Source organism: Corvus kubaryi, unplaced genomic scaffold (genome assembly GCF_017639235.1).
Source record: "Corvus kubaryi isolate FWS band 111438036 unplaced genomic scaffold, C.kubaryi_AGA036_p1.0 split1-131, whole genome shotgun sequence".
Classification (NCBI taxonomy): Eukaryota; Metazoa; Chordata; class Aves; order Passeriformes; family Corvidae; genus Corvus; species Corvus kubaryi.
In genome coordinates this window covers 23,766,976-23,781,147 of record NW_024582073.1, presented here as the reverse complement: position 1 = coordinate 23,781,147, position 14,172 = coordinate 23,766,976, and the positions used below count along the sequence as shown (strand labels likewise).

The 14,172-nt window shown below is 42.5% G+C and overlaps 1 protein-coding gene across 3 annotated transcripts in view; it reads right to left on the bottom strand.

The window, feature by feature from the left end:
- MXD4 (MAX dimerization protein 4) overlaps positions 1–14,172 on the bottom strand; it is a 38,563-nt gene that overhangs the window by 4,856 nt on the left and 19,535 nt on the right. For all 3 annotated transcript variants that reach the window (XM_042052877.1, XM_042052879.1, XM_042052878.1), the window contains exon 4: positions 2,128–2,242. In XM_042052877.1, coding sequence (XP_041908811.1) covers positions 2,128–2,242 — 115 coding nt within the window. The remainder of the gene's footprint in view (positions 1–2,127; positions 2,243–14,172) is intronic.

Below are 14,172 nucleotides of genomic sequence, written 5' to 3'. Positions count from 1 at the left end.
ATAATTTGGGAAGAAAGTGTTAAGATTAAAAGCACGAGGGATACACGAAACAAGACATCTTTTATTATTAAAAAAAATTATCTATCTGATGCAGTAAATTACAGGTTGTAGCAGTAAAAGCACTTATAAGAGTGAGCAGATTTCTCTGTGAGCTGTGTTTACACAATCACTGAGATTTAGGAGATGTGCAGGGAGTGAGTACAGCTGCTGAAGATTTCTCCCTGCTGTCTGAATGAAACTAGGCTTGGTTTTCTGAGGAGAGCGGGCTGGGACAGTGCACAGCAAACCACAAGCAAAACCCTTTCAGAGATTCTGCTGTTCCAGTGCAAGCCTGAAATAAAAGTATTTGAAAAAATAATTGACACTCTTGAACGGGGCAGTTTCCTGGCTCAGTGAAATCCACCTTCTTCTGCCTCATTTTGAGCCCCCTCCCAGGCAATGCACTCTGTAGATACTCATCATAGGTGGATACACAATGTTATAATAAGAAAAGGGGTTGGTACATCCATGTACACAACAAACCAAATGTGCCCAATTGATCAGACTTCCTTTTCCTGTATTTTCCTGGCTGCAATCCCGAACTCAAACGACTATTTTAGGAAAGAACTCAGTGATTCATATCCAGGAGACTCAAAACTGTCCAATCTTTCAGAGCAAATTTCAATATATGGGGGGGGGCGGGATGTGTGTGTGAAAAGTTCAGAACTAATGACTGTGTTTGAAATGCCAGCCGGGCACGGGCAAGCTCTGGCAGTGCAGGGGGGGGAGCTGACCTGACAAAGGGAAGCAATTAAGAGCTAACCCAGTTAGGGCAGGTTCAGTTAAAACCTTAAAAAGAAAGTTAAACTTCAGTCTCAGTTTTCAGAAAATGAGCACTTGGTGCTGTGCAAGACGGATCTGGAAAGAATCTGTTCCCAGCTTTTTTTATCAGCAGCTGAAATGGTAACTACAGGGCTAATCTCACACACTCGCCACTTGTAAAAACAGTTTTTCAATTTGTATGCATAAGCCCATGATAGGGGGGCAGCCCAAGACAAAAACCACATGCAGTGCCTTTCATGCATGTTAGCCTGAATTATAAACAAGAGGCCAAAATCTCAAATGGTAAAAACAGGGGTTGCCCAGCTGGAGCAAATGTGCTTAGAAGTGCTGAAAAAGTAGCTCCATAAACTTGTTCACAAGAATGGTTTTGCTTAAATTAATCTTTAATTCTTCATATGAATCACATCCATTTCTGTAACTGCAGTGAATCTTAAAGCTGTGCATCAGCAGGCTGTTCTCCAAAATATTCCAAGATTACTGGCAGTGTTCAATTTTGCCTGACACTTTTCTTGACCTGTTTCTCTGTAACACTGAAAAAATGCCAGATGAGTAATTATAGTCCTGGACACAGCAGCAGAAACCTGTTCTTTAACTTTTACATTTGAATACCTCTTTGTCTTATTTCTGCATATAACCCTGTTCCCTGAAAATGACGACAGTGAAAATGGGAGAGAAGGTGTGTTTGGAGAGAGGAGGCCTGAGGAATAATTTCTTTTGAATTACCTGTGCAAATGTAGAACCTGCACTGCTGCTGGATCATAGGTGAGATCTGAGGCTGTTTTTTGTTTTAAACTTGTAACAAGGGGAGCAGCAACTAACAGGGATTGCATTTAATTGTTTCATTTAAATGAGAATCTGGTCAACGAAATGTTGATGGGGATAAAGCTTGCTAATAGGTATGATCTTTTTGATTCCATTTTTTTTTCATCATTAATGGATCTGGCTTTTTACATTTAAAACAATGCAGTACAGTGCTACTTTGCTCAGTCCTTAAAAAAAATATATATTAATCAAAGAACAGCTCTGACAGGTATTTTTTAAAATTATAGTGTAAATCATTAAATACACTAGTTATCAGAAAGCAGAAATCACAAAATCACTGTTTTATATATTTGAGATGTTAAGTTGCAAAGCACTAAACCTTGACACTGTGACTGAAATCCCTGCAAGTAATAAAGGCCAATAAATCCAGAAGATTGGACATATGGATATGGATTTTGTGTGAAAATTTTTTTTCTCTCTATGGACACACATTCTGGAAGATTCTCCCTTAAAAGAAATAAAAACATGGATGAATGTTTTTACCTTGATATGCATCTTAGCTCTTTTCAACAGACTTAGAGTGGTGTGTCTGGTGCTGTCCGGCCCGAGAGGCACAAGCTGTTTTAGCTGTTCCAAATATAGCCGGAGTTTAGCCCGCCTGCAATCATCAAAAACGAAGAGCGTTGTAGTAGGGTTGCACCCGAACAGAATATCCTATATGCAAACACCATCTGTTTGCAGGATCTCTGTGCAGAACTCGAGTCAACGGTGGCTTCCTTTCCCCTCCCTTTGGCAAAGTTTCAGACTGAAAGGTCACTTGAAATGCAGTAATGCTGCTTGGCACACTCAGACAGGAGGCTCATACCTGTATTTCAAAGCAGTTTGCTCAGCCTGGTCAGTCCCATCTTAACCAAAGGGGAGTATGCTCAGAGAGCTGAGACATCCAGGCAAGGATTCCTTACCCTATGGCTGGGTAAGGAAAAAACCCTGGGATTTTGCTCCAATGCAGTGATTTCTGCAGGCACAGACAGAGCTGTGGGCAGCTGCAGACCCTGATCCCCTGATCCCCTTCTCCCCATTCCTGTCCCTGCCTGCTGCAATAGGACCCACTCCTGCTATGCAAGGCAATGGCATCCATGCAGCCCTTCACAGCTCAGAGCTGTTTCCAGCCAAGATTTGTCAATGTATTTCAACAGAGAGGTCTTGATGCCCCTTCTCCTCCCTTCTACTGACCCACAGTCCCCCCAGGAGGAGACATTCTTCCTCTCACTGCACAGCGTTTGTTATAAACACACAAGAAAAAACACTTCCAGCCATATTCCTCAACAACAGGGTCCTGGCTTTCTCTGGTACTCCCTTGCAAGTGTCCCTACTGCTGCTCTCAACATCTCTCCTGTACTACTGCCCTTAATCTATCAGTAAAAAGAGGATGAACAAAGTACTATTTCTACAAATGTTTTCCAAACCGTCTTTGAGAAAGCAGCTGGCAATACAATAGTCCACAAAACAGTTGCTTGACCTATCCAAAACAAGGCAGTGGCCAACCAAAGAACCACATGCAAGTGCGCTTCTACAGTTACATCCTAAAGAAAATCTCTCCTGGTTTTAATTCACAGCCCTTGAACAGGAATCCACATGGTTCTCCAATGAGATAGAAATGGATGTGGAAGTGCTTCCACAAGTAACTACTATTTTCCTTTCTGCCAGCCTGTTACAGGCTGAGCAAAGCGATGACCTGGAGCCAACATCACCCTCACAGCCATAAGAATAACTGAAGCAGATCACAAGTGTGAGGTGAATAATCATCTTTTTCAAATTTCCTCGATGCTGCACGAAGGAAACAAACACTGCAGGGAATTTAACACTTCTGGTCAAGAATGAACTTTCTTTGAACAATGAATTCAGAACCACGATCCAGCATCAGTGCCTGAAATGCGGCTGAAGAGGATTCAACATACACCAAATGACAAATTACACACGTATAATTGGAATGATCAGTGCAATGTGAAAATAACCTGGGAATTAATGGTAAAAAATCCCAAACCAAAATAGAATCTAATACAGAACAGTAATGACTACACACTCACATATTTAGTTCTGTCTGCCTATATATCAACAGTGTACTAGGTAAGAAATCACAAAGCATGTCTGTAAAATTGTTAATTTTTTCTTCAAGCCACTTAGGGAAAAAGGATTTTTGGTGAAAACATGATTCAAAAGAGAAAACTGATGACAGACTTTTTGTTTAGGCCTGGGGTTTGTTTTTAAATACAAGGCTCTAACCTTAAGCATCTTAATGCTTTTATTTAAACAACACCAACAAAGACTGGCCTAAGTATTCACAAAAATAGCCCCATCAGATCCCCTGAGGCTGCTACCTTAAACTGGAATATTGATCTTTAAAATAGTGAAATGTCCAAATTAGGGACCACTGGTATTTATACAGAAAATCTTAATGAGGTAAGTTTTTATTTCTGTGTCTGTATCTAACAACTGCTTGGCTGGGTTTGCATTTTAAATACACAAACTTGCTTCAGGGACTAAATTCAAATAATCTTTTTGTTTTCTAAATGGCTGCTGAATATAAACACAATTGTCTGCATCACTCAGCCCAACCTGGATGCAACTGGATTTAGACAGAGGACAAGAAAGTGGGGACTGAAGATAAAGGAGGATATGGGAAGGAAGAGGAGAAGGATAGTACCAAATAGTAAACAGAGAGGTAAACACCTTGAAATGGAATGATCAGTATACTTGGAGCAATTAAAAGTTTGGTAAGGAATATACAGAACTGCTGATCAGAGATTTACTTAGTATTACTTCTGGAAAACATTAATGAAACCAGACTACATACTAAACTTATCTGTCTCTTGCTATTTGAGGAAAGTCTGCTTACCACAGGGAGTAGAAAGTAAGGCTTTAGTGTGCTTCCTTGCCCTCAGTTGGGGAGTCCACAGAAATACCGCCAAGGGTCAGGGGCATGGCCATGTGCCTTTTTAAAGCACTAACTCTTTTATGTTACCTGCAGGTAGAGCAAGACCTTACAGAAATGCCATGAAGAACACAGGACTGAATCTAAGAAGAGTATTTTTAGTGACCAGTGAGAAGAATTAGAAGAGCTGAGTATTAACAAATCTGCTTTAAGGCTTTTTCAGTATTACCAACTGATAGTAGTAAATGTAATAAACACACTTGCTGAAAGACCTCCTCTAACTTTATCTTTTTTTTTCTTAAAAGGACTTTTTCTTTCATCTAATTACTCAGCACTTATGAATCCGTTTAAGATATTAAAGCATAAACGTTACATAGATCTTTACATAAATGCAGGCATGTTTATGTGACTAATTCATATATTATAATCGATGGCATAGATTGTGAATGTACAAAAAGAAAACCAGCCCGCCAAAATCCCTGTGGTAGTGGAGTAAATATCCCCACATTTTTCATCTTGCACATCTTAGAAAAAACTGTAAGAATGTAAGAAAACATTTCAGGCATGTTACATTAACAGATCACACCAGCAGGAACAAGGGACTCAAACTTCACAGCAGATAAGTTGTCTCATACAGACTCTGCCAGCACTAATTTCTCTCTTTTTCTGCAGGGACCTGACAGCTTTTGCTTTTCCTTGGCTGCCTGTGACCACAGGAGGAGGGAAAGGCACTCACAGAGGTAATCACAGCCAGAGCTGCTTTGTGTTTTGCAGCTCACGCTTTAAATTCCACCTAAAAAAAAAAAATTTTAAAAAAGCAAGAAAAAAGAAAAAAAAAAGCAGCCTGGTGTCAGAGCAACGGGGTAACAGTCTCTGTGCATGAAATGTGGTTGAAGTTGGGTAATTATGCTCTGCTCCAGCTTCCAACCCCACTGCTATGTCTTTGCCCACACCAAGTGTGGTGTCTGGCCAGGAGACCAGCACTGACAGAAGTGGGCACTTTCCTCACCCCATGTGGATGCACAGAAATATCCCCTTCATCACTGGTACTGAATTCATCTGGGAAGGTATGGATCTAAAAAATGCCATCCAAAATCCAAATCAAGCCTGCAGCTCTCTGTTTTGGGTGTAGCCCCACGTATGGAGAGGTGCATGGGTGCCTGGTTTGATTTATCACATTGCCCTTTGTGCCAGATGATAAAGGGGTTTCAAATGTTCAAGATTCCAGTGTTTCTCCATAAGCAAGCTCACAACAGGGACCTATGAGTCTGCATTACAGCTGTTCTAATGCTTGATAAGCCCAGACTGGCCAGCATTCCAGGGCAGTGGCCATGTCTCGCAGCTGTCCGGTGGTTCCTCACATTCACATAAAGGACAAAGCCACCTGCTGACAACTGACCCAAAGGCTACCAGCTGGAATTGCTTTGAACTGGTTTTGAACTCACATAAGCCATGATGGGCAAAAGTGGCAGGGATTTCAGAACCCATGGCAGAATGAACCCTGGAGCCCCACAACATGGAGGGACAAAGCAGAAAAAAGGTGTTATTAAGAATTTTCCTACAGAACAAGGCCATCCACCAGAAGTTCACAGGAAGGCCACTCACTGATTCTAGTCCTTGGAGACTCCAGTTTGCTCCAGTGTTTGGCTATGGAAAGGCAGGTTCACCACTTCTCAAAGAAAGGGTTGCCATACAAAGGTGAATTAAGGTCTTTGACCCTAATCAATTTCAAAATTGCGTTAAATGAGTCTATTAAATAATGGTCAATAAGCTTTGCTGCATTTATGAAATCCCAGATGCGAATCCATTGTAGCACACCAAGAAATGGAATACTAAGATGCAGAGGGGGAAAAAAAGAAACAAGAAAGTCCATTGTTCACCCTGGATAATCTTCATTCCAAGGAAACTGCAACAACTCCAAGAAATTCCTACAACTACTTGACAGGCGGTTGCAGTGGGAACAAAATACTTCTCTGTAGGGATAAATAATACAAGAGGCAATGGCTGTGAATTTGGAGGTTCACAATGGACACTGGGAAACAAATTTTTTATTGGGGCAGTGGTGCACAACCAGAATAGGTTGCCCAGAAAGGCAGTCCCTGGAGGTTTTTAAAGATTTACCCAGACAGTGCCATAAACATTCACAGACATACATTCACATCTATGAACATGTAAATCAAAGATTGCCTGTAACACTTCAGCATTTGACTCACAAGATTGCTCCCATTCATGTACCAGAAAAACATCTAGAGCTGTGTGGCTTAAACCTGTGCCACTCTGATTGATAGAATGCTGGTAGGTTTGTGGAATGACCCAATCCACTGCAGCCTTTCCACAGGGGCTCTCCAGGGCTTTCTCATGCCCAGAACAGCAGAGAGAAATGGCCTGCAGCCAGTCACACAGCAGATAGCTGTTCAAGCAGTAGTTGCACAGTTTTTTGACAGCAGCAAAGGTGTGTTTCCTAAACCATTCAAGTATAAATCTAGAGACTTTATTTAGAGGCCACTGAGCTGCACAAAGACAGCTGCAAAGGCAAGGTGCATATCCCAAACAAGCTGCTCAGTCCTCAGCATGGCATGCCTCAGCCATGTCACCTGAGGCTGTCACCTCAGCCTGGTGACATTAAATGGCCACAGACACTCATGATACAGGGTGACAGCATCGAGTTCCTGTGAAATGTGTTCCTGTCCATCCTGCCACCCCAGCTGGGCACTCCCTGCAGACAAGCTTCCAACAGCCGTCCACGTGTTTATGGTAGCTAGCACAGGGTGGGCATTTCCTGGAAGCTGCATCCAAAGACAAACAGTTCCCACTGCTGGCATTGTGTTCCTGACTGCCAGAGGTCACTTGCTGAAAGTGTCAGAGGGGCCATGCTCATCTATTTCTGAACAATTGTGAGCAAGAGCATAAAACTCACTAGAGAGAAGTCAAATTCATGACGAGTGTTCACCTTGCACATCCTCCAGGTCTCACTCCACAGCCCCCCCAGAGTACAAGAATGACTCCCACATGTACCCATTCTCTGCTGACCCAGAGCTGGCTGGAGAAAGGAAGGAGCAACTCCATCAGCAGTTTGCCATCCTGTGGGAAGTCCCAGAACAGTTCTGTCTGGTCCACACCTGCTCCCTGCTACTAACAGATTGCCCAGTCTGGCAAAGGAGCTGTCCTGGCCATACTGGGAGGCATTGTAGACACGCAGCATCTCCAGCTGATGAGCAGCAAGGATCTGGAAGGTTAGGAAATGGCCAAAAAGCCACTAAATGTCTGCATTCCCACACTGCATGCCCTGAACTTCCCTTTGTGCTGGCCCCAGCAGAAATTGCCTGGTTAGACATGATGTTGCTGCTTCCACATGCACAGCCCATCGTACCTCTCACCACAGTGCACCACTGAAGCACATGTGGGCATGAAACAATGCTGGCCTCACAAGGAGGCCCTAATTGTGTTTTCCGTAGGGTGCCTTAGTGCTAAAAACACTTGTGTGACTGAATACGTGTCTGTGTTTCAGATGCCCCAATTTTAGTCCACTAAACTAGCTCTGTGTATGGGAGGTTGACATATTCTCGAACTGCTAAATATATTTGTTCGGTGCTCTTCTGAAAAGGACACTATAAATCAAACTCAAGCAATGCAATCACTACAAGCCACACTAGTGAGAATAACTGATAGATATGAAATAGATGTAAAAATTAAAGATGTCATTTCTGTACATTAACTGTTTCAGTCCAAAAACCAGACAGCATCAGACCTTATCACAAGGCAAATTCAGTACAAATACAAACTAAGCCCCTACTTCAAAGAACAGAAATGTATTTGAAATGAATCTAGAAGAAGACACATTATTACAAACTGGACAGAGTTACCAAAGCATTTCAGATTCCTTCTCTAATGTTTCACATTTTTTTCCTACATTCAAACCTATCCTGGTGCTGTGCAATGAAGTTAATACACAAAGGTTTAAATATAGAGCAGTTACTAATTTTTTCATTGTTGCATAATGACTATGTAATCTGGCTTAATAATGTGCATAGGGTAAAGTCAGAGAAGAATCTCTGCACCAAAAATTCACTTCTGGAGTCAAATGTTATCCAGGTACACTATGAACCAAAATAGTCTGGCCACAACTTTGGGTCAGAGTCACCAGCAGTGAACTAATGGTTGTGTTTCGTCCTTAAAGCAAGGTGATTTTATCTTCTTGCCAGACATGAAATTCAACGTAAAATACAGAAGTGAGTTAACTGCAATTGTAAGACACTCGTGTTTTTACAGGAAGACTCTTCACAGATTTATTTATGAAATGCAAATACCTGCGTACAAGGAGCACTCGAGTTTTCGACAGAATCAGCAAACAGAAGCTCTGGATACTTTGTGACAAGCACTGTGTCAGGATGCACACAGACAGCATCATTACTCATAAACTTATCATTATTTCAAAGCTTTCTAAAAATGCAGAAATGCAGCAGTAAAAACTTTCCCATTGTGACTTCAGGGTTCACTTGCCACCAAGGTAAAATTAGGGCGAGAAACTCTGCCCGCCTTCTGATAACAGCTTCAATTCCTTCTTACTGGAGCTTGACACAACAAGGCAACATGTCTTAGGGGCTGCAGCTCTTTTTATTCTGTGCATAGTCACACTCTGAAGTGGTGACAGAATTTTGCTGCAAATTGTTTTAATGGTACTGAAAATTTAATATGTTCATGTTATTTTGCGCAGTCCTGGATATCATGGCCACACATGCAGTGTAGGTAATCATGTGGGATTACTCAACTCTGCTTAGTAGAAGCTGGTACCTAAGCATACTTGCCTCGCTCTTCTTTAAGCTAACACTTTTATTAAAGTGTCAGGAATTACAAATTTACAGCTCTACGAGACTTTTTATAAGCTACCAAAGACAACTTTGTACTAATTAAAATGCATTTGTTTACAATGGCATTTAAAGAGATTATTTATAAACTTCCATCCTAAGAAATCACAGAAATTCAATCAGATAAAAATGGTTCTAAGGAAGCCTATTTATTAATGGTCCAGACAGTATTTAGCATATCTCCAGCAAAATATTAAATATAATGCAGGATAACAACCCTCCACTGCAATAAAAAATCCTGTTTCTTTCAGATTTATTTCACTCATGAACACTTTTAATACTTTCTCCTGTACAAAGGATATCTCAAATACTTCTTTTTTTTCTAAAAGATGCTCTAGCTCACACTTGGAGCTGCACAATCTAGTTCAACTACACAACAAATTTGCTTTGGTGAAAAGGAAACAAAACCTCTTAGTATTAAAGCAGTGTACCATAGCAAGGCACCCAGTGTGCCGATTGCTACGAGATGTGTGAAAAGCTTGCTCACAGCTGACTGCCTTGGAGTCAAACCCAGAAAATGCAGTCTTGCTCTTACAGCAAACCTCTTGGCTTTTTATTATCAAAGGAAAGATAAACCAAACACCAGTGTTCTGCAGTAAGCTGGGGGTCTTTTTCATGTTAAAAATAAAATGCTGAAGTTTGAGCACTAGTGAAGATTCATCCAAGACCTCATAGGGCCTCTGCAACTAAATTCAGCAGTAAAGCTCTGGTGGAAACTAACAGGCAGAAAGAGCGGTGAGTGCCTAATTGCAGTGATTGTTAGTGAATTAAATGCAACAGCCCTACAATCAGTGCAACTGCCCGCTTTATTTACTGAGGTATTAACTGGGAGTTTCATCCTCAATATGCATTTCAGTGTGCTGAATACTTGTGTGCATCTGTTCTGCTAAATTGAAAGCAGCCACATCGCTTTAGCAGCCAAGCGGTCTTGGGGTACCTCAGAAGTGTCCAAACATGGGATAACAACTGCTGCAAGTGCCTCTTACTATCACAGGCTTTCAGAGAGTCAGTGCTGCTCTGCACTTATCTGCAAGTTTTCATGTGAATAGTGCTCAGCAATGTCTGGTGCTGTTCCCAATGCTAAGGAAATAGAAGAAAACCTCTGCTGTCTGTTAACACAGCTTATGATTATTTCGATGTTTTGCACATTTTATCACTCTGAAAAATATTTTAGTTCTGTTTTACACTATATCTAAATGCAGACTACAGCAGTTCCAGCACATTTTACCTATTTTCCCTTAGTGCCACTTCAGCCCACTTGCTCAGTCCAGACTCCACACTTGACCTTTAACTTTTTACCTTCCAAAAGATGCCACTTGCTCAGTTTTAGAACATATACATGGAACCAGAACTTATTCCTACATCTTTCAGTACACATAAGTTAATGGAAGCATCTGCAGTGCCACAAATGCATGCATTTTTGGCCAGCTAAGCCTCTTGGCAGCAGTGCACAGAAAGCTAGCTGGGATGCAAACTGGGGACAGGCGAATACTGGCTGGTCTGTGAGAGGGAAGCCACTGACTCCAAAGAGAGGGAATGCCTGGCAGACCTTGCTGGCCTTGTTGCCTTCTTTGTCCCTCCCTCCTTTACCCCTTCCTCCAGTAGCTCCTTGCTGAATGCAGTGATAGTTGCCTGTCCTAAGTTACAAGCACTGGGCTACATCAACATCTCCTCACCTCTCAAAATACCCACAAGCAGACTTTGATGCACTTTATGCTCTGGTTCCCAGCAGAAGGTGAGCTGTGGTGGCCCATGTGCTGCCATAAGCCAGGGACAGCAGCTAAGACAGGCAAATGACAGCAGCACCTGAGGGTTGCTTTGGGATGCAATGACCCTGCAAAGCAACGTGGACAACGCCAGCACGAGAGACCTGACCGGAGCCTCAGCAGCTGGTGGCTGGCCAGACTGCCCACATGCTGTCCCTTCAGGAATGTACCCAGCAGCAGAAGCAGACAGACTGACGAGCGTCCCAGAGTCACATCTGATTCTGGCCAGCAGAAGAAATAAAAGCCCTGTGGCACAGTTAGTGCCTGTTGCTGTATTGCTCCTCAACCTTCTCCCACTCGAGCTCTCCTGCCTGCAAAGTGAGCACGAGCTGTCAGAGGCGTGCGAGGTGTGACAGAGATGTGTCACACGACGGTGCACGCTCACCCACGTACCTAAACCGCCTGCAGACCAAGCCAGCAGCACGGGAGGCACAAGAGGAGCACTTGGGCAAGGCAAGGCGCAGGCAGGACCATGCCAGCAAGGACTCCAGGGCAGATGGAACAGCAGCAGCTCTGACTGGTATCTGTTTTACCCTCTAGGGAACCATAGCCTTGGGCTCTGCAGTACTAAGAGCTGCAGGACCATCATCTGACCACTCTCATCTCCTCTCCATGTTTTTTTCTAGACTCGTCCCTGCAGGCAGGCTTTTCCTCACATGCTTCAGCCATCCCACTGTCTTAAGGTGCTCTTATTTGAAGAGCAGCCATGAAAGGTTTAAAAGCCCTTCACTGTCTTGGGTCTTGGTGATAACTAACAGCAACACACAGAAATCTGAGATGTACTTCGTGGGAAATGTCGACAGAAATTTACAAGCTATACAGGGATTCTCAGAAGTATCACAAGCAAAAGTAATGGCACCTGGATATCATTTGTCTTTCCTGGATGGTGTCCATCACAAATTTGCATGTATGAGATTCTACATCTTTTGACCATAGGCAATGAATCTCTGACCTTGCAAGAATCTGAGGCAACAGAAATCAAACATTATGCAAACAGCTGAAACTCATTGCAGTTTGGTTTTGCCCTTTTATGGATTTCTTTTCTTCTGCAAAAAGGAAAAAAAAGGAGATTCCAACCTATATTTCAGCATTTCAGCCTTTAGGTTGTGCTCATCTATAAAGAACAGTTTTCTGTATTTTAAACCTTCAAAGTCAATGTCAGACGGATACAAACAATTCTTAGAGCTATAGAAAAGGAATTTCTTTTTCAGGAGTCTTCTATTTTTAGCCCTGTTATCTACTGATTGTCTTTAACGTTTACCTCTCACTTTTAAGCAATAGCGAGGGAGGTGTCACCTGGTACCACGAGCTCAGCATCACACAGTACCTACCTAATCCAGGCAGATGAACAACAGTGCCTTGTGGGGAAAGACACAAGTGATGGAAATACCATCGGACATACCGAAAACAGAGTCCACAAAAAACTAATCAGCCATGCTTTTAACAAACTTATTTAATACTTCATTCAGCCAGACTTCCACCCATTTGTTTCACAGATTAAAATGCACACATCACAATTTAGTAGTCCTCCTAAATTAGACCTCTCAAACCCATCTGTCTTACTGGCACTCAAGCTTCTTAGATTACACTGCAGGGAGACTCAAGTTTGTCTGCTACCTCAGAATAGTGTCAGACCCAATTAGATAAGGAAAGTGCCGTCACGAGACCATGCCACTGCAGGATCAAGCAGTTGTAATTTGCACTTGAAGTTACATGGAGGCACACACGTACTCACACATGCTGCCCACGGAAACCCCAGGGGTGGATTAGGACGTGCAGACACGTACATGAGAGCAGCAACACTCTGGCCCTCGCTGGCAGTGGACCACCACAAAGCAACTTTGCACAGCACATCCAAAGCCACGGCATGTCTGCAGATCTGCACTGTGTTGGCATTCGCCACCTTTCACAGTACTCTTGTAAGGAATTTGTCAAGGACTGCAGAGAGTGGGTCAAAGAGAATTACATTTATTTAAACAAGGAAAAGCTGCATAACAACAACACGTTTGCACTGGATTTACACTCAAGAGGGGAACAGGATGATAGTGGTAATTTTTCACAAATTAACCATTCACCAACAGGTGGCTGGAGAGGATGCAGTCTGTCTGTCCCAGAAGGGGCTCCTGGGAGCTGTATGTCCCTCTCACGTGGGGCTTAAGGACCAAGGTGCAGCTCAGCTCTGTGCACACAAGCTACACGTTTATCAACTGACAACACCCCAGAGCAAGTCACTACTTACAAATCAGCTCATGGCTTGAAACCGGCTTTAATTATCAGACTGTTTCCCCACATCAAAATGCTAAGCAAGAACATCGTGTCTCAGGACAGCTGCCAACAGGAAGGATCTTAAAAAAAAAAAAAAAAAAAAAAAAAAGTGGGGTGGGAGACTACAATGCTTAAATAAGCCTAGAGAAGTTGAGCTGCAGCACAGCACTAAGCCAAGAGCACAGTTCTGGGCCTAGTGAGCTTTTTCTGCCTAATTTTAAACCTCCCTATAGACCTAGTTATTTTGTACATATGTCAAATGAGGGGAAAAATGTGTTCAAGATTTTTTTTTATACCACCGTATGATGCCAAATTAAAGGAGAGGCAAGTCAAGTTGAATTATTTTAGCTAAATTAAAAACATGCATTGCTGTCACACACTGAGCATAAGGCCTTGGGAACAGCCCTTTCCTGCATCAACTTAAACGAGTGTGAAGCATTAATATCTGCAATACTGGATACCTGTGACTGTGGTTTTATTGTCTATTGTACCTCCATATCCAAATACCAAGTATCCAATTTAAGTAGCCTGACAAATGCTGCAGGGACTCCATGCTCCGATGTGCACAAGGCACCAAAAGAACAGCAACTTACACCACAGTTTTAAAACCTCATCAGAGTTAAGGCAACTCTGTCTCCAGTTCAGCATCTAAACAATCACTTGCTCGTTCACAGTCATAGGAAGTTTTAAGCTCTGATCAGGAAGCTATCAGAACGGGATATTTAGTGCTATGTGTTACTTTCATTTTTGCTTTTGCTAT